The sequence below is a fragment of the Trachurus trachurus genome (assembly GCF_905171665.1).
Source record: "Trachurus trachurus genome assembly, chromosome: 17".
Lineage (NCBI taxonomy): Eukaryota > Metazoa > Chordata > Actinopteri > Carangiformes > Carangidae > Trachurus > Trachurus trachurus.
The window spans coordinates 8,238,154-8,259,452 of NC_139900.1; the positions used below are offsets into that span (position 1 = coordinate 8,238,154).

The 21,299-nt window shown below is 40.4% G+C and overlaps 1 protein-coding gene across 1 annotated transcript in view; it reads right to left on the reverse strand.

The window, feature by feature from the left end:
- LOC311000275 (contactin-associated protein-like 4) overlaps positions 1 to 21,299 on the reverse strand; it is a gene marked incomplete at both ends in the record, with an annotated part of 157,971 nt that overhangs the window by 31,496 nt on the left and 105,176 nt on the right. The window contains 6 exons of the mRNA XM_083990944.1: positions 1,177 to 1,347; positions 1,922 to 2,049; positions 4,551 to 4,713; positions 9,892 to 10,092; positions 10,915 to 11,034; positions 13,636 to 13,742. Coding sequence (XP_083847070.1) covers positions 1,177 to 1,347; positions 1,922 to 2,049; positions 4,551 to 4,713; positions 9,892 to 10,092; positions 10,915 to 11,034; positions 13,636 to 13,742 — 890 coding nt within the window. The remainder of the gene's footprint in view (positions 1 to 1,176; positions 1,348 to 1,921; positions 2,050 to 4,550; positions 4,714 to 9,891; positions 10,093 to 10,914; positions 11,035 to 13,635; positions 13,743 to 21,299) is intronic.

The window sequence follows — 21,299 nt, forward strand, 5'->3', positions numbered from 1 at the left end:
GTCTGCTCAGAGAGACGGACCTCACACCTCGCTGCATCACCGTCCTGACAATAAGGTGCAGCAGAACTGAACAACCCCGTTAAACGTTATTTAAGCTCTGTTTTAAAACGACACCACGGCAAAGGAGAGGCTGTAAAAAACGTACAACAAGAAGTGGAGAGGAAGGAAGCCACAGAGTAGATGAACTCCCTCTCTGTTGGTTATTGCCGTGGTATTACAGATGAGAGACGCAGATGCACGGCAGGCGGGACCAGACTGTGGGCCACAGAGAGAGAGACTGGAAGTACCGCTCTGCTAATGAAAACAGAAACGTGGAGCGAAGAAAAGTGGATGTTTGTTTCCTCCAAAGGCAACGACACACTCAATTTCCCTGTTTGACTTCAACATATGAGGGATTACATGTGGATTTATATATAAATTAGTCAACATATCATCTCACTTACACTCTACTGTATACATAAGGGCTTTAAACGACCAGTCACATTCACCCATTCACACTAGAAGTCGACCCACAGTGGGTTTTTAAAGGCAGATATTACAACAATGGTTTGGAGCAGCTCCTTCAGAGTCAGTGTGGTCAATGCCGTCATATTTGACCAACATCAAACTCATCAAATACACAATCCAACAACTCCACAACGCTCTGGTGGACAAGTTGTGAGCTGCACATTCACCACGCTATGAGATAATAACACAACGTTACCACACAGAGTTGTTTTAGAGGCAAATACATGCAAAACCGCTGATGTGCGTTGCCTTCAGGGACAGTTTTTCATCAACAGTCTCTGAATTTCCCTCTAAAACAACTCTGTCTGGTAACGTTGTGTTATTATCTCATAGCATGGTGAATGTGCAGCTCACAACTTGTCCACCAGAGCGTTGTGGAGTTGTTGGATTGTGTATTTGATGAGTTTGATGAGGGAAACCAAGAAATCCCATAATGAGCCTCCGTAGCGTAGCTCTGAGCAGCTCACGGCTCTGCTCCGCCGTTCTAAAAATAGCTTGCACCGACAATTAAAGGTAACGGACCTACTGCTATGACTATAGGGATTATTATGGCAATGGGCCACTTTGCCAAAATGTTGAACTATCCCTTTAAATCTTTTGATTCCAGATTAAAGATTTTTGACTTTTGACCAGGTTTCAAACACACACAACGATCCAGCTCGTACTCACAGCTCAGCTCGATGCGGATGAAGTCTTTGATGCCCAGGTTCTCCAGGAAGACGCCGGACGAGGCCGTGGTCTTGAACAGGAAGGAGATGTCGGCGCTCAGCTCCCCGTGGAAGGTCGGGAAGTGGAGGTACGACGTCTCCTTGTCGAAGGACGCAGCGTTCCAGAAATTCTCTAGAAACAAAAAAAAAACAAAAAAACAAACACACAGAATGGATGAAAAATGGAAATCAGGCGATAAAACAAATGAGCCGACATGTTCGACTAATGAGCTCGCACAAGGGTGTGATTTCTGTTCCGCGGTCTGGTCTGATTAATCATGACAAATATTTATTTATCTATATAACTTGAGTGGATATAATTGACTGTAATTACAATTAATTGAAAGAAGGAAAAGCAGCATGCTACTTTGATTTACCTTGTAATGCTTTTTAATGAGACACAAGCGCTAAGAGTGTGGAAACTTAAAAGGAAATACGCGTCAGCAGCCGCTCTGCTTGTGATAATCAGCTTCCAGATGTGGAGGTGCAGCACCCAGAGGGATTCATCCATCCCATAATTGGCAGGTGGAATAAAATATTAAATACATAATCCTGTGTCTGCGTATCAACAACACAAATAATGAGTTGTTATTATCGTACATGTGTAGCTTGAAAGGTTGAATAAATAATAATAAGAACAGTCAGTCGGTTTGAGGTGATGGAGAGACGTGTAACCAGGCAACCAGGACGGAGACTTCGGGACTTACTGTCTCCGTGACAACGCAGCGGCCCCACCCTGTAGGCGGCCTCGGACCCCGACCGCTGCACGTCGCCCAGCACCAGGGACCTGACGGGGAGGTGCTCCTTATGGGTGAGGAGGCCCCGGTCCTCAGTCCTGCAGGAGGAGGAGGAGGAGGAGGAGGAGGAAGAGGAAGAGGAGGAGGTAGGAGGAGGAGGAGGAGGAAGAGGAGGAGGAGGAGGAGGAGGAGGAGGAGGAGGAGGAGGAGGAGGAGAGAGGAGGGGGAGGAGGAGGAGGAGGAGGAGGAGGAGGAGGAGGAGAAGGAGAAGGAGGAAGAGGAGAATGAGGAAGAGGAGGAGAAGAATGAGGAAGAGGAGGATGAGAAAGAGGAGGAGGAGAAGGAAGAGAAGGAGAAGAGGGAGGAGGATGAGGAGGGGGAGGAAGAGAGAAAGAGGAGGAGAAGGAGAAGAAGGAGGAGTGGGAGGAGAAGAATCAGGAAGAGGAGGAGGAAGGGGAAGAGGAGGATGAGAAAGAGGAAGAATAGAATGAGGAAGAGGAGGAGGAAGATAAGGAGAAGAATGAGGAGGAGGAGGAAAAGGAGGAGGTAGAATAAGACAGGGTGAAGGACAGAAAGAGGTGAAAGGAGAAGATGGAGAGAGAAAGAAATAAGAGTAAAGGGAGGAGGAGGAAGAAAAAGGAGGAGAGAAAAGGAGGAGGAGGAGAGAGAGAGAGAGAGTCAGACTGTATCGGTGTCGATCCCGACACTCAACACTCTCATCTCGGCTGAGTGAGCAGCTCCGTCCATTTACACCCGTGTTCGAGTCTGATGATTCACTCGTGGTGACATCATGTGGCGAGACGTCTGAGCGCCGAGAGGATCTGATGACCGCTCGGTGAGAAAACCTCCACCGTCAGCAGCACTGCATCTATCTATCTCTACTTGTGTCTGTATACTGTAACTGTTAAAGCAGAAGTGAGTGATATATTTGTGTTAATATAAGTCTTAAATAGTTGTATCTTCCGACAGCAATCACTTACATAGAGTGTTTGGACTGAAACACGGGTCTCTCAGTCACTCTGCTCTGCTCTGAGCTAAGGAGAAAACATTTATCGTATCCTACAAGTTTTATCCAATGAGGAGAGAGAACGGCATGCAGGGCTGTGTGTGCAGCCAAGGGACGCGCGTGAATGTGGTGACGTAGGGACGAGGACTGTTATGGTGCGTTCAAGGCAACTAGTAACTCGTGTTTTTCCAACCTGTGAAGTCGTACCAGTGACTGTCACAGGTAAAACAGGTCGGAAAAACACGAGTGGGTTGCCTGGAACGCTACAAAGTCGTAAGTTGTGACTTAAAGCTGTAATTTACGGTTTCAAAAGCCTTCCTGGAACGCAGCATTAGCCAAAACGACCGGATCGCTTACTTCTGCTTTAAGTCCAACTGCCCAAGAATTATCATTATAGGCATTACACTTTCATTTATTCATTTATACGCTGCAGCTGGATTTGAGAAATAACTAAGCCGAGCATGAAGAGAGCTAGAGGACGCACCTCTGCTCTGCTGATGCTGCATAATTATTTAAATCAACCAAATCCAAACAAACACTCAACCCCACTGATGAGCAGCTTCTCATCAGAGGAAATCACCTGCTGAGGAAACAAAACCAGGAAGCAGCAGCAGCAGCAGCAGCAGCAGCAGCAGCAGCAGCAGCAGCTCATGCATTAGACCAGCGTTCATGTGTGTGTATGTGTGTGTGTAGGGATGTCACGATTATAGATTTTCTTAGTACGATTATTGTCAGAGAAATAATCACGGTATTACGGTTACTACGATTATTATGCATCAATAAATTTCACAATACTATGAATGTGTAAAATCAAATATAGTCAAAATATAATTACATTACTAATCTCTTAATATAGGACCAGTTTTTTTTTTAAATTCCTACTAATTCAGTGTTACTTATTGGACCAGTATCTGTGCATTTACCTTTACTTTGGTGCACATCTGCCGATAGGGTTCCAACATAATCTTTTTCGGAAAGTGACGGTATTTAGGAATCTTTACGATCAATTAATTGTGGCGTTTAATACCGCGATAAATTGTGAAAACAAGTAATCGTGGCATCCCCATGTGTGTGTGTGTGCGTGTGTAGTAAATAGAGGTCAGTACCAGTCGAGGCGGTAGTTGCAGTAGTGTTTTAGTTTTAGAGGCAAATCCAGAGACTGCTTGTTGAAAAACTGTCGCTGAAGGCAACGTGCATTAGTGGTTTTGCATGAATTTACCTACAGCTCACAACTTGTCCACCAGAGCGTTTTGGAGTTGTTGGATTGTGTATTTGATGAGTTTGATGAGGGCCAATTTGCCAAAATGTTGAACTATCCCTTTATTACAGTAAAGTTAGTTAAAGTGAAAAAAAACAAAAAACAATTGTCATATCATCTAGGCGGTGTTGTGCTGAAAAAAAAAAGATATCAAGCATGGATATGGTTGGTGAACTTTTTATGTGGTGTATAAAGGCAAAATCAAAAGTATTCAAAAACGGCTCAAAGTGGCTCAGACCCCTAAAGGATTGAAAAAAAAAACACAGGAAAGAACCTTATGAGCAGAAAACACCCTGAAAAACGTAGGCTACGTATTGTTACTGTAGTTTCAGTACCAGTCGAGGCGGTCGGCGTCACAGTTGCAGTAGTGTTGTGGGTCCACGCAGTCGCCCTGCAGACCACAGGCACACTGCTGGCTGCCCGGCTGAGCTCCGCCCCAGTAGGTCTGGACCCGACCCGAGCCGGGACCGCCCAGCCACCAGCTGAACGGAGAGCCCTCTGAAACACACACACACACAGTTACACACTTACACACACACAGTTACACACATACTGACTGTAGGCAAACACACTCTGAACAATGTTCTCCTGTTTTATCGCAAGGAGCCTTTTGTTCTGCTCGAGCTTCAAACTGTTTCTTCTCTTTTCAAGGAGCTCGTATGTATCACAGTCGTTCTGTCATGAATCCTCCACCTGCTCCTCAGAGGCTGTTTCTGTTTGTGTTTTTTGATGAGTGCAAAGCTAAAAATTCATTTTCATTCATTCATTTTATTTGTTCATTCCAGCAGGATGAGGAGAACGTATGATACCTGCTCCTTTCTTAACACAGAAACAACAAGAAGACACTTACATCAGATGAGATGCTGAACAAAACACGAATCAAAAATCCATTACTAGTCTTTTTCATTACATGTTTTTACATAATTTCACTTTTTTTTTTTAACTTATACGTTGTCTTTAAGGGACAACGAGGAGTTTCTATTTGGTTATAAAAAAGTCTCATATTAAAGCAGAAGTAAGCGATCCGGTCATTTTCGCTAATGCTGCGTTCCAGGCAGGCTTTTGAAATCGTAAATTACAGCTTCAAGTCACAACTTACGACTTTGTAGCGTTCCAGGCAACCCACTCGTGTTTTTCCGACCTGTTTTACCTGTGAAAGTCACTATAACGGCCACTCGTAACTTCTGACCCGTGAACTCGTACCAGATCGAACTGGTACGACTTCACAGGTTGGAGTTACGAGTTGCCTTGAACGCACCATAACAGTCCTCGTCCCTACGTTGCCACATTCACGGCGTTCCTTGACTGCACACACAGCCCTGCATGCCGTTCTCTCTCCTCATTGGATAAAAACTGTAGCATACGATAAATGTTTTCTCCTCGACTCAGAGCAGAGCAGAGGGACTGACAGACCCGTGTTTCAGACCAAACACTCTATGTAAGTGATTGCTGTCGGAAGATATAACTATTTAAGACTTATATTAACACAAATATATCACTTACTTCTGCTTTAATGTGGATGAATCTACGTTACCACTTGTTAATGGGCCCATTTTCAATAAATATATGGTTCTGTCTCTATCGTTATTTTGTTATTATTAGTGGTGGTGGAAATGCTGGTCGAGCCGACCAGCATTTCTTTACTTTCGGTTTCGTGGTGAGCCATGAGAATAACGCCGCCGAATCACCGTTTATGGTTGGAACTACGACGGTATGTGATCATCTTCCAACCTCTGACTTTAATTCTTAATGAAGGAAAACATCTGTCTTTCGCCCCGGTCAAAGAATTTCACGGTGCGCGGAGGCTCATAAATGTAGTGTGAAAACGCTTCGCTTCTCCAAAACTCCTCGTTGTCCCTTTAAAACTGAGAAATATTTGCGCAGTTTTTTTTATTTTCCATGTTTTGACACCCACCACAGAAATACACATTCGATTTTGCAATTTAGTGTTTGAAATTAGATTTTCCTCTGTGATTGTCATCCTGTGAAACTCCAAAAGTCCACTTTTTATTCTGTGCACAACCAACAACGTCCCCAGTTCGGCCAACTCTTTGACTTTCAACAGACCTGACTTTGCAAACAACGTTGAAAACAACATTGTACTTTATTCTTGGTGCTCTTTTCTGCAATAAAAACAATGGCTTTGTGCTACTCATATAGGTATTACCCTATATTTCAATACAATAACTCAAATATGCATGGCATAATAATAATAATAATGTTCTCATTAAAAAAAGGGAAAAAAAACAAAAGTATATCTCTATATATAATTTAACTGCAGCCTCTTTACGCTCGCCGGGTTGCGGTCGCTACTTCCTGGTTGTGACACAGCTCTGCTCTGCAAACAGCAGCACTGAGTCTCCAAAGATGAATTCAGTGTTTGAAGCAGAGGGATGTTTGCCAGCTCCAACCCAGAACACTTTATATATTATTTTGGGTGGAAGGCGATGATGGTATATAGAGAAAAGTGTATTTCACATTCTGAGAGCGTGTGTAGGTGGAGAGGAGAGGATGGAGAGGGGGGGGGGGGGGGGGGGATTGGAAAAGGTCTCTGTTGAGTCAGCGCTTCTTTATTTTCCCAGACAGCGGCAGAGGGGGGGTTGTAATGGAACCTCAATTTCTCCACCCGTTCCTCCTTTTCTTCCACTTTCACTGTTTTCATCCATCATTTTATTAACCTCCTCCAGAAAGTTGCTCCACCGCTCACATTTTCTCTCTCTTTGTGGCTCCGAACAACGGCTGGAAACTTTGAAGGTGTGTCCCTGAAGGCACCGCATGCCTGGATGTCCACTGTCAAAATGTTTCTTTAGTTTATTCAGGTTGAGATGGTTTAATGATTCAGTTACTTTTCCTCTGTCACCATCATCAGGTCAAAATTTCTTAATTAAATTATCAAGTCTAAGTATGCTAAACATCGGTAGTCTATGTATTTCATACCGGTCAGAGTGACAATGTCATCAAATCAGCTTCTTTTGGATTATCCAAGATCCAGAGGCATAAATAAAAGGTGACTGTGCCTTTACGGTGGCGGCACCACCCAGGCTCAGGAAAAAACTTCCTACGTATGAAGAATTCATTTGCAAAAGCAGATAAACGTAAACGTAAATATTAAAAAATAGTAAAAATTAATTCAATTTAAAAAAAAAAATGAGTTATCTGCTTTTGAAAATGAACTCTTCGTATGTAAATACTGCTGAAAATGTCAAACAATTTAAGTCTTTAAGTCTCCTTGGGCATTTCAGTTGTTTATGTGCGTGGAATTGGAGCATGAATGTGTATTTGTCAATGTAAACATGACCTACGTAACTAACTGTTGGGTATTTATCAGCTGGTTTGTGTTTATTTTCCAGTCCAGCTAGGAACAGGAGTGGGGAATCAGTAGTGACTATAAACTATAAAGTTTCATACCAAGTTTGGAAACTCTGTTGTATTGGACTGTATTACCTGATAAAATAAGTACATTAACTGAACATGCTTTGTCATTGAGGCCGTGTTAGCGCGCTGGCGCCTCAAAACAAAGAGCTGCTAGCACGGCTGCAGACTGAACACGTGGTCTTTGCTTACGCAGCATTACAGCTGTGGCATGCGATGATGACACACACGCTGCCAATGGAGTAACAGATTATGCATTTAAACACACGTTCTGTTATTTTGACCTTTAACCCGACCCATTAATCAGTTGACAGAAACTAACAAGCTAAACTAACAGCGACCACCTGTATCGCACCAGACAGGGATCTGTCAACGAAACCAAGGTTATTAGTCATTATAAGTTACTGTAAAGGTGAATTGAGTCACCACAGGAGTCTAGCCTTTATTATTATTAAACACTTGAGTAATATCGCTTTCATTCTCTGTTGTAAACTGTTTTCTTGTCTGTAACAACATCTATTGCACGTCTGTCCGTCCTGGGTGAGGGATCCCTCCTCTGTTGCTCACCCTGAGGTTTCTCCTGGTTTTCCCTGTTAAAAGGGTTTTCTATGGAGTTTTTCCTCAGTGGATGTGAGGGTCTAAGGACAGAGGATGTTGTTGTGATGCCATGTAAAGGCCCTTTGAGACAAACTGTTTGTAAAAACGGGCTATACAAATAAAATTGCCTTGCCTTGCCTTTATGATACATTTTGAACAATATAAGCCATTGTTTTAGTCTTATCAGGCATCAAATCTTTCTATACTCACATATTGAATTTTTGCAAGTTATCACACTAGCAACTCTTATATTATTTGTCACTACTTATGTAAACAAGAAAATGTGTTTCTCGGTCTGCTTACTGTAGATGATCTTGTATTGTGCTGCGTTGAATGTAACATTGACTATGATGTTCCTCTGCTGTTTTTGTATTTAGAAGCACAAACTCGGCTCAGTGCTACCGAGACAGAGTCAATAAAACTTTTCTAACTCTCAGCAGCTCTGAGTCAATAAGACAACACGTGACCCGATGAAGAAAACATTAATCTAACTCAACGGCCGGTCCAAAAAACACGCTGGTATTAAACAAAATCCTAAATAATCAATTTGTCTGAATCATTTGTGAAAGTTTGAGGCAAAGGGGGAACATAATGATTTTAGTCTTTTCTGGCTGCGAGAGAGAAAAACATCGGAGATCTCCATCAGCTGCTTAACCGAGCTTTCATTAACTTTCACTTAACCCAACGAGCCCATTAGGAACTGGTCCTTGTTTACAGTCTTTTCTTATTTAAACAGCCACTTGCGGAGCGAGGAGGGAAAAGAGAGGAAATTACATTTTGGAGTCTGCTCCCTGATTTAAGATTATATACGATTAAAAGATTAAAAGGATTTGGTCCAGATAAGGTTTTTTTTTTAAAGTGGAGTCTTCTTTTGAGTTTATTAAAGAATAATCACAAACACAGAAAAAAAAAACTTTTATTGGATTTCTTAAGTGAATAAATTATAAGAAGTTAGCTTCATAATGTTTCTCAGATAGTGACTGACAAAATTAATCTGCATATTATTATTTTTATTATCTGCATAATAATATTATCTTAGAGCTCAGAGGTGAAGGCAGCCGATGACCAACACATCTACAAAGAGCTCAAAGTTGCAGGTTCGATTCCCTTGTTGGGGAAGATGTTGTGTAAAGTAGAGATGTAAAACAATTAAAGTGTTAAAGTCTCTTTTTTTCAGTTAATTTAAGCACTTTATTTGTACACAATGTGTATAATTTTAGGTTATTTAAAGAAAGTAGTAGAAAGTAGTGCATTGGATCACCTTATTGTATTATTATTAAAGTATTATTAATAATACATTTAAGAAAGCGTGGGTATCTTAAACTTGTGTAAAAGGTGGGTGTTTTAAAATTGTATTTATTGATTTGCTAAATAGAAAACAACCAAATAGCCTATTTAATACATATTTAACAGAGTAAGAGAAAGGGGAAAAGACGGCGCTGGTGAGATTAGAAACCAGATGTGGGCTTATAAATTCTTTGCATCATGAATTCAATCAGTCCGATTCGCATTGTAGAGTCAAATCAAATCCTTATTGAATGGCATCGTATCGGCATGAGGCTTCACTGAATCGTTAATGTATCGTATCTCACTGGCCTCAGCGGTGGAGATTCACATCACTAGTGTAAAGACATGAGTTTGTCTGTCTCTTAGTTGTTAGATGTTGGCTCTTCCATGACAGACATCATGATGGTGGTGAGGACTCACCTGGGGTGTTGAGGAGGCGGGACTTCCTGCAGTGGTAGGACAGCTCCTGTTCGCAGTGCTGTGATTGGCTGGTGACGGCCGACAGCTGCTGCTCCTGAGACGAGTAGTCGAAGTGAACCAGGAGCTGGTTCAGGCCCGCGGACGGTCGCACTCTGGTGAGCTCGGTGTTGTTGTGCTGGATCACCATCCAGGTGTTCTCCTCTGGATGAACAGACAGACAGTCCATCAGCCTAGTGACGGTGTAGTCTAGTGATGGTGTGTATAAACATATATAATATAAATAACTGCCTGTCAGGATCTTTTTTTTAACACTTATAGATTTGACAAGAAAGTAGATAGTGGATTTTAATTGGATGCTAAATTAGGACGCCCACGCATGCAGGATGCGTCATCAAATGTCTGAATTCATTTTACAGGAAGAGAAAATCAATTTTGTTGTAAAAAATACTTGTAAATAATATTTTCCTGACACTGATTTAGTTTATTTTGAGACGTGCGTGAACAATTAACATGTGGATTCAGGATTAGAGCTGGAAAATCCTTTTTTTTTTTTAATTCATGCAATCTTTAATTATTCTGTATTCACAATTTTCAGCCATTCGTTTTGTAGCAGTGGTTCAGCTTTGAACGGTCTCCTTGCAAGAGGCTTTCTGCAGACTGCCAACAGAGTTTTTTTTTCTTTTTTTTTTAACAAACATTTGTCTTCTCTAACAGAACAAACACAGCACTACAGATGATATAGATATACCACAGGAATCAGGATCATCCCAGGACAAAGCCAGGATACATGTGAATGGTCTAGAGACTGACCGTCCTTATATATACTGTACTGCATGTTCCTGTGTCCTATTGTCATCTTTATTTATGTACATGAGAGTTTGTGTTGTCATGTAAAGGTTATAAAAAGAGTGACGTGAAGGATGGAGGTGGGCGAGGAGCGTCATCATTTATGATTATGTAAATATTAATCCTACGAAACGCTGAGTGATGATCAGTGTGTGTGTGTGTGTGTGTGTGTGTCACCTGTCATGTTGCAGTAGACCAGCTGTGGTCTGATTGGTCCGCTGCCGTCCACGTCGATGTAAAAATGTCCCGACGAGTTGCCGTTGTGTTTGTACGCCTCGCACGACTGTTCGTACACGGCTGGAAGGAAAATAAATAAATAATGAGATCAGCTTGGACATACTGTACTACTGTAACGTGGTCTGGGCAGCTACTTCTCCTACACATCTCAAGAAATCATGTACTATTCAGAAGAGGTTCTTAAGATTCATCTCACATTCAAACAGATGTGCTCCGTCAGCACCACTATTCACAAAGTATTCTCTTCTACCAATTCACAAACTGAATAACTATCAGATTTGTCTGTTTATTCACAGGTTTATTTACAGAAACCAAGATCTCCCTGTCTCTTTTCAAAATGTCTTTACCTTCACTAATAATGTACAGTACAATCTCACCGTACTAGACACAGTAATAATCTCACTCTATATTTACCCTTTACCCGCACATCACGCCATCAGTTGAATATGACTTACAGAGGTCCTATGTTTTGGAATGGACTACCGATCCATATCTTCCTATACACTCTTTAAAAAGCAGCTAAAAATACATCTCAACTTCTCTTGAATTTCCCGCTCTCTCCATATCCCACATCCTTACTCTGTCTTTTTATGATTTCAATTAATTAATTTTTTGTACCTTATTTCTATTGTCTCTATTTGTTACTGAATCACTTTGTTCTTTATCTCTCCATTTCTTTCTAATTTTTGTTCATTTTGCTCATATAACGTTGATTATGTATGCACTTTATCTCCTTTATGCGGAGATTATGGGTGGTTCTTCATGGGCACGTACATAATAGCACTGAGTCATAAGTGTTTTATTTCTCCAGCAGCGTCGCATCAAGTCCAGACGAGTCCAGCTGGAGAGGACAGTGATGACTGATGGGAACTCAAAGACTCAATAAATAAAAGCGTTATCAGCCCCGCCCCCCTCCTCCACTATCTGCACTACCTCTCCTCCCTACACACACACACACACACACACCCATATCTAAAGGTTCCCACACTCTGCTCCTCACCTGTTTATCTGGCTTCTTCTCCACAGCCAAAGGCCTTTTTATTCATCACTTTGCCTCAGTGTGGTTAGAAAAAAAACGTTTTCACAGAAACGACAGCAATAAAAAAAAAAGAACTGAGAGCAGAGGTGAAGTGTGTGGGAAACTCTGTTGGTCTTCAAGTGTTTGGCTCAAAGAGCGTAAATCTCTCCCCATTATCTCACCTCGCTGTCACGGTCTGCGATTTATTTATTCTGCATTCGACAGTTTAGTCACAGCTACAGACTCATTAACCTCCATCATATCACTCACACACCAGCAGATTTAGTAAAACTGTAACCTCCCGCACCAGAGATAAAGAAACGTGCGAATAATAAAAATAGCCTGTGGGGGCAGGTCGTATTGTAAAAGGTTGGTTCCAGTTTATTATAGCCTGAATTCTGTTTTTATAGTTTAGGCTGCCACTTCTGTTTATAATAGAAAGACAGAAAGATAACAATCAAGCTTTTCCATCTTACCTTATAGCAGTTGTCTTGCTGTGATCTTGTAATGTGTATGTTTTTATTTCTCTTAATTTCTTCATTTATCTGTGTATTATTATCATTAATATATATATATTTTTTCTTCTAAATAACTGTTGTATTACTCCGGCATTGTTTTTGTTTGCGGTGGTGGTGGGTGGTTTGACTATTCAATATTTCAAAAACCAATAAAAAGAACTTGAAAGGAAAGAAAAGAGCTTTTCCATCTTTACATGAACAAACAGGAGAGAGTAAGCTACAACTATACAAGTATAATATGGATAGTACATATAATGGGACATTCTGAGCCTCAGTAATGTAAAAAACACTGAAACTGAAACGAGAACAAATCATTTTTTCACTGTGACTATTAATCTTCAACTTGTTTCTAATTGAGGGTTAGGGTTGTGCTCTACACTCCTTGAATTTCAGGGCTTTGGAGGGTGTAAAATACAATTAAAGGAGGTGAGGTGGAGATCTGTGCTGAGCTATACTACTATTACTATAGTTATAGCTGGGTGTCGTCTGCATATAAGTGATATGTGTGAGCCATTCATATTGCAAAGAAAGTGGCCCCAGTAAGGATCCTTGGGGTACTCCAGTACGGGATGGTATTAATAGTTACTAGTTACAACATTGTTTTTTGCAGTGAAATACAACTATCACTGGGTTATTTTTGAAATATTTGAGTTCTCCTTCAAGAAATTCAGTTGCAATTTAAAAAAATTCAAAAATGTTGGATTCGAAACATGATCAATTAAACAGCTTGACCTTCACTCAATCAAAGAAACGTTTTCTGTTATTCCTGTCCAGTGTTTGATTTGCTGTTTGCAAGACGCCACACACATAAAACGTGAATTTCATCATCTTTGTTTAATAGCTGTAACGTCTTAATGAGTTTTAACGGCACTGTAGCAAAAGAGATTTTATTTAATCTCATTTTATCAGCTCCCTCTGTTTGCACGCTGCCTCCAGGTTTGAATTATGCAGGAGGAGGAAATATCCCTCCTCCATTATTCTGTTTGACACACAGCCTCACTCCTCATCTGTATTTCATCTGTCCCGTCGTCTCACCTCTCTCCCCCATCTATCTATCTGTCTGAACTCTTCTCATTTTTTCATTTTCGCGGTCGCATGGCCATGTTTGTTTGACAGGTGACTTACAGCTGTGGCAGGTGGCGCCGCTGTAGCCGCTGTCGGAGCAGTTACAGTGGAAGACGGTCCAGGACTGACTGCAGCGGCCGCCATGTTCACAACGACTGGGAGAACACCTGACAGAGAGAGAGACAGAGAGAGACAGAGAGGTTAGGCTCAGTGATTTATTTGCTTGTCGTCGTCGGCAGTTTGAATTTTTTTGTGAAGCTGCTTCTCCTTGACCTGCTGATGACAAACTTTCACAGAAAACAAAAAAGGAGGGAGTTGGCGCCAAACACTCAACAAGGAGGAAACGTTTTATGTGAAAACACAACATACATAGACTCATTGATTTATCATCAGGCCTATTTCCACTATGAGGAGCCATTTTTCCATATTTTTTTTGATATTTTTTAGATCATTGTTGTTAATATTATTAAATGATGGCATGATTAGATTATGTTTATGTTTTAATTTAACTGTTTAAATGTGTATACTGGTGGATGAGGTGCACCTCACAAACGGGAGTGAGTAGTTGGTTTCTCTGATGAGATGTTTTTGTTTTTCTATGATCAATCTCAAGTATAAGTTGTGGCCGCCGCACCCGCAGTATCAACTAAAGACGATCTGACAGTGATGCTTGGTTCTTATTTTGATCATGAAACTAAAAAATGAAACAAGAGAATCACTGTTTGTGCTGCTCATCAGTTTACAAAATGTTTGCTCTATTTACACCAACATGGGGCAACGAAAAACACTGACAGAAACCAGACTGTGCACCACGCCAACACCCTTACGGAGACACTGTAACTGAGATGAACTGGATTATTCATCACTCTGCAGGTGGACTGTGGTGCTTGGAGACATCCAGTCCTGTTTAATCAACTTCACCTACTTCAACCCCTCTCAACAAAGTGACCAGGGTGTTGGGGTAGGAATATTTCCCTAGAAAATGAGACACTGAGAGACACCACAGGGTATATACAGGAATCTTGAAGTTAATTCTAATACCTTTTTAAGACTTTTTCAATACCTCGCCACCACTTCAAGCTGTAACCATTTACATCAGTCACACTTTTAACTTAACAGTTTTAGTTTGTGATAAAGACTATAGACCACAGATTTCAAAATAGGCTAGGACAATAAATCAAAGGCAAAGTTTATCCAAAAAAAAAAAAGCATTGCTCCACTCTAAAAACAAAACAAAATAAAAATCTTCTTTTCTTTTTCATGTACCGGTTCATCTTTGTTTTTTAATTAAATGAATGTTTTTTAGGACTCAAACTCTTGGACAGTGAATTCAGAAAAAATACCTTCAAAATGTAAGACTTTATAAAGACGTGAAAAGACTTTTAAATACTTTTTAAGGGTCTTAATTTTCCCAGAATTGATTTATCACCTTTTAATACTTTTCAAGACCCTGCGGATACCCTGCACCACTACTACAATGAGACACCACTACTAAACTGTAACATGTCAACATCTGCATCATGATGCACTGATAATTAATTAATTAATTAATTTGCTCCACCAGACACGAAAATATGTGAAAATACAGGTCTGTTGAGCGAAAACGAGCAACTACCAGTGTAACGTTATTGAAAGTAACAAACTGAATACTAGTGAACTGAACTATAAGGAGCCAGGTCTTAATATAGATTGAATGTAACATAAAATAGTTGTCGTGGATTTAAAATCCTAATAAACTGTGAATGGCTGCTTATGCATCTTGCTGCAGCGTATTCTGGGAAAATGTGTCCACTTTGTTTGTAGTGTGGTCATGAACATCTTACCCTCCTTATGCTTTTTATAAATGTCCACCAGGGTCTGATGCAGTGATAGCAGACAGATCATTAGTGGTAATAACTCTGTTAAAGCGTCTACATGTTCCCTTTGCCTTCCTGTGGTTAAGTGAGCGTTCAATAGCACAGCGTCGCGTTCTGGCATCTCTTTTCTGACCGTCATCATCGGCCACAAAGTGCTTCATTTGTGTAAAAAAAAAACTAAACACACTTCCAGACTCTCTTCACCTTTCACATAGTGAGAGCGAGAGAGAGAGAGAAAAAGAAAACCACTTCATTAAGTTTAACAGCTCTCTTATGAAATGCAGCTTTCCATTTAGAGGAAGTAAAAACCTTTTTAGCAGGAGCTCTTCAAGGTTATTCATGTGATGGTTAAATATCCTGCTAAATAGCAGAGTGGGGCCTCAAATGGAGCATTTTTCACTTTTAATATTGGTTTGGTGACGCTTTGGGATGTTGTTAGTTTGGAATAAATTTTTTTTTTTTTTAATCTTATGCTTCTTATGTTAAACTGACAGAAATGAAAAATATTCACTTGAAACACCTTTCACCCTCCTCTGAGAGATGTAAAGAATAACTTCATTACTTCATACATTTCTCTCTCGATTTTTTCCCTCTTTTTTTTTTACATAAAAGGAGAAGTTTTACTCTGAATAGAGAGCGTCTTTTTTTCTCTTCCACTTCTTCTCAGCAGCAGCCGACTGTTTGAAGAAGTTCTTTAAATGAATCCAGCTCCCAGGAGACTTCACTGACTCGGCCCTGTGTGTTATTTATAGATAAATATCATAGTGCTGAAGCCACCATGACATCAGTCCTGTGTTGGAGGGAGGGAGGGGGTCTAATAAAACACATGAAACATTACAACCAGCCTCGACAGCATGAGTGTGTGTGTACGAGCATCCATTTATCTGTCTCTGGACGTGCTCACACATTTTTCAGTGAGTTGTCAGACGTGTGTATGTGACTGTGGTGCCGATTCCCCCCTGGAGACCACTTTAGATAATTCATTAAAGCCGACGATAGGGTGATTTTTTCCAATAAAAACAAAGTAGGTTATTACTGAAAAGACAGAAATGAATTGTGCAGCAGCAGGAAGGTGGAAAAACAATCCCATGATTGAAAAGATGGAGAAGGAGCAGAGGTTTCTGCAGGAAACAACATGACAGCATCGTGTTTAGAGTAACAAACAAAACATTTTACAGATTGAAAATGAAGGGGAGGAAACTGCAGCCTGTATCCTGCTCATGTTGAGGAACATTTCTATGAACCTTTAATGAAAAGAGAGAGACGGCTACCATATCTATGCAAAGAGTGTTTATGGATATGTAAATTATATTTCACTTTAATTCCATTTTACTTTTACTTCCCGTTCTCTGCTGAATGTTAAATGACCCCAGAGTGTAAAACAGAGACAGAAACATAAAGCGCACATAAATATTCATGTATAACTCCAAAATATACAAAACACAGATCCTCCGCAGGACGTGTGTTCCTGTGATGTTCAGACTGCTTTTTTTTTTTTCTTGTGTGTGTGTGTCTTCTTTTGTACTTTAAATGAAACTTGAATAAAACAGACACACAACGTGACGACGCTACAAGCGAAACGCGTTGTTCACAGAATAAATAGTATCAGAATAGAGTCATATCAGAGTGCGGTCTGTGCAGGGAGATCCGTCCCACTTCAATAAAACAAAAGTGTCAAAGTGTGTGTGATGATTATAATGTATTATTTAAAGGGAAACTTGTAATGACACCACCAAGTTATCTGGGTGAGTAGATCATCGTATTTTATGCTAGAAATAAGGTCCAGGTTGTAAAAAACGGAAATTCCCCTTTAACATGCAGTGAAAAACAGAAGGGACGGTGTATTTATAAGAAAAGCAAAACTGTCGTTAAATGTGTTTCCCTTCACCTCCCATTGTATGAATCTGTTTCATCACATGAAACCTAAATTAAAACGTATAAACGTCGGTCGTCTCATCTTCTCTGTATCAGGGAGGAAACAGATCAAGACAAAGTCGTGTGACCCAAGACGACGACAGGAGACGATGAGTAACACTGGGTTTTTTTTTTATCCTCACTGGTCGGTTTCCATCTGCTCCGGTACCGGCTGGCACCTCCAGGAGGTCTGACACAAATACAGACACACCCACACACACACGCACACACACACACACACACACACACACACACACACACACACACACACACACACACACACACACACACACACACACACACACACACACACACACACACACACACACACACCCATTTTCATGTCATCTATGTTTACAAAGCTTGGCGTTGTGTTTATGTGTGTGTTGTACTTCAATCTGTCTTTATGTTCATCACCGTGTGACAGTGCAGTGTGTGTGTGTGTGTGTGTGTGTGTGTGTGTGTGTGTGTGTGTGTGTGTGTGTGTGTGTGTGTGTGTGTGTGTGTGTGTGTTTGCAGGAACGTTGAGGAGAAAAACATGACTGCACAGAATCTGCTGCCTCCCTTTTATCTAGATAAAAGCAGCGAGTCAGCAGCCTGTCGGTCCGCGACTGGCTGATCTTCACCTCCATTTATCTCCATTCTGCTTCAATCTGGAGTAAACTGGAGCTTTGCAGATAAAACACTTAACTTTCGCTTTAAAACTGATATTTTATTCTATATATATATTTAGTGCTGTGACATCACAGTCAATGGTGAAACATCGATTAAAATGCATTTTTAAAGCCGAAATACATTAAAACATTAATGAAACATGGAATATTAACTTATACGGTTACAGATTAACCTACTGATGTTAAATTTATATTTCTCTTCGATATTAAATGATCTGTTTCATTATTTTAAAATGCTCCTTTTTTATTGTTTTTGTGCCTTTTGTAATGTTTCAATGCAAAGTTTTTTCCTGGTCCGCCATGTTTTTGATTATTCTGGTGTGATGTGTCTCTAACGCTTTCAGTTTGGAGTTTTTAACTCCAACGCAGCATTAGTTCAATGTGATAAAGAGACTGACAGTTTCCTTCCAATCACTGTGCATTGATCGATGGTACTGTGAACAACAGTGACCAGCACCAGGATGGCCGAGAGGTTAAGGCGTTGGACTTAAGATCCAATGGGCAAATGCCCTCGTGGGTTCGATCCCCACTCCTGGTAGTTGAGTTTTCTGTCACACTGGACAAAGGAGGAGGATTGTGTGTCCTCGTATCTCTATCAACACGGTGAAATACTGTATGTGTTCAGATTTCTCCCCCTGAGCCGCTCATGTAATAATCAGCAGAGGAATTAGGATTCAGATCGAACCGACCTGCTGTTTGCTTAGTTGCAACACGCTCGATTAGCTTGTTGGACTGGAAGCAGCGGGATGTTTTTAATCTTCACATTGTTGTTCCTTTGCAATTGCGACAACAATTGCATTCAAATCCCACTAATGGCCTTTTGTACTTTGTCTACGATTTATACACACAACTTGTGTCTCAATCACCACAGCAGGTTGGACATGATGTGGAAACTTCACTGCAACTAATCACAACTGTTTTTGTATTCCAGTATTTAATCACTTATTATTTAGTTATTTTTTGTTGTTTAGTTTTGAGGAATACACCTTTAGTTTGCTTATGATATTTAGTATTGTTTGATTTAATCTGGGTATTTATCAATGATTTTATTTTGAAGGTACTGGGTAGCTAATTTCTATGTCTATTTGCATCTCTTGTTAAAACATGGTCTGTCTTATCCTGTATGAGTTTTATATAGATCCAAATTTGGGGGGAGGGAGGGGGCGTCGCCTGGTCCTTCTTTATTTTAATTTTATTTTTTATCCATTATTTTCCTTATCTTTAATTTCTATTAGATTGCAATGTACCTTTTACTTGTACTTGTTTTCCTTGAAAAGCAATAAAAAAGTTGTTCACAAAAAAACGGTACTGGGTAGCTGGGGTTTACATATGGGTCGGCAGGTATACATGAATTCGGCGAAATAACTGGAAGTCGAGCAGCCGCCATTACTGCGGTGACGGCGCTAGGTGTCTCAGTGGCCGTTTGATTTGATTTTGTTTTATATAAGTTTTTATTTTTTTGAGTTTTTTTGATCATTGACACTGAGGACAAACAACCACTACAACAACCATAGACCATCGACCCTTCCTCAGCTGCCCTGAGCCTTACCGGCAGTGTGACATGATCATCATCATCATCATCACTTATCTGCAGTGGTCATGTGACTGATAATAACGACTGAGCACAAGAGAAAAAGTAAAAGATCACAGAACACAGTGTGACCAGGATGGCCGAGTGGTTAAGGCGCTGCACTCAAGATGCAGTGGACATGAGTCCTCGTGGGTTCAAATCCCACTCCTGGTAGGAGGCCGAAGGGAAGTCGTAAACTTTATGGACAAGTCTCTGGTAGAGAGAGACGAGATCATAAATACAGTGTAAAAACTCTGCTCTGTTGATGTGACCTCAACGACAGCTGTTTGTGTTTATAAAGTCTCACAGTTATAACCTGAGAAGACCACTATTATTTGAGAAACCAAAGACTCAAACTACTGTAAAAAATCACTGTCTTTCTGTTAGAGGGGTTAACATCTGGAATAATTGTCCTGAAAATATTAAATTATGCTGTACTCTAGTCAGCTTTAAAAAACTTTATAAGAACAACATCATTTCTCGTTACAGTATGGAAAATTAAGTTCAATGATTTTGTACTATTTTGGGTTATGCACTGTGTACAATTCTTTATTTTGTTGTGATCAGAAATGTAAGTGTACTGATTCATTTCAAATGTCTGTGATCTGATCCTATTGTATTGATGCGTATATATATATATATATATTTTTTTTTTTTTAATTTTTTAAGGTAAAAGGGGTAGGGGTATATAAGCTTTGGCTTCAACCTACACCCTTTCGGTTATATAAGCTTGATATACCGAAATAAATAAATAAATTAATTCATTCATTCATGATCTGACGACACCATAGCCATGATATTAAAAATGTTATTTCTATAATTGTGGCCTGTTTCCTCCTGCATCATCATTTTTATTTTGTTAATATTGTTGTTTACATTGTGTATGTGTGTGTAAGCGAAACCTGCAAAGTATAGACTTTCGTGGGCGTCGCGTGGCATAGTGGTTAGAGCGGGCGCCCCATGTATAGAGGCACAGTCCTCGCTGCGGTCGGCCCCGGTTCGAGTCCCGCGTCAGGCCCCATTTGCTGCATGTCATCCCCCCTCTCGCTGCCTCCCCATTTCCTGTCTATCTCAACTGTGCTATCTATAAAGGCATAAATGCCCCAAAAATATACTTAAAAAAAAAAAAAAAAAAAAAAAGTATAGACTTTCGTTGCATGGTTTAAAACGCTGTTTTTTTTGTGTATGTGACAGTAAAACCTCTTGCATCTTGAATCGTTAAGTCGTTTGAGTTGAAACTTAAAGGAATAGTTCACCAAAAAATGAAATTGGAGGAAGATTACAAGGTTTTTGTGTAGTTTTATGGACATTTTTGTGATTAAATGCACGGCTGCTTCTACATTGTTCTCGTTGCGCTGCCATTACGTAAGGCTGCGCACGGACACACACACAAAACAAACGCAGATTTAACAGCCCGCTCTGAGGACACAGACGCACACGGAGAGTTTAGTCTATAACTTCACATCCACAGATCCTTAGTTTAATCAACACACTGTGAGGAGTCAGACCTGCTGAATACTAATCTGATCAAAGTTGAAACAGGAAGATATTTAATTAAACCCACCGGAGCGGATTCCCTCTCTCTCTTTGTGTGCAGCAGAGTTCATATATGTATGTATATGAGTGTGTGTGTCTGCTGGTCGTGTTGCCATAATTGTTTTAATTGTGCTGTTTTTAGTGTGACATTGAAACAGGAGGAAACTTGTTGTT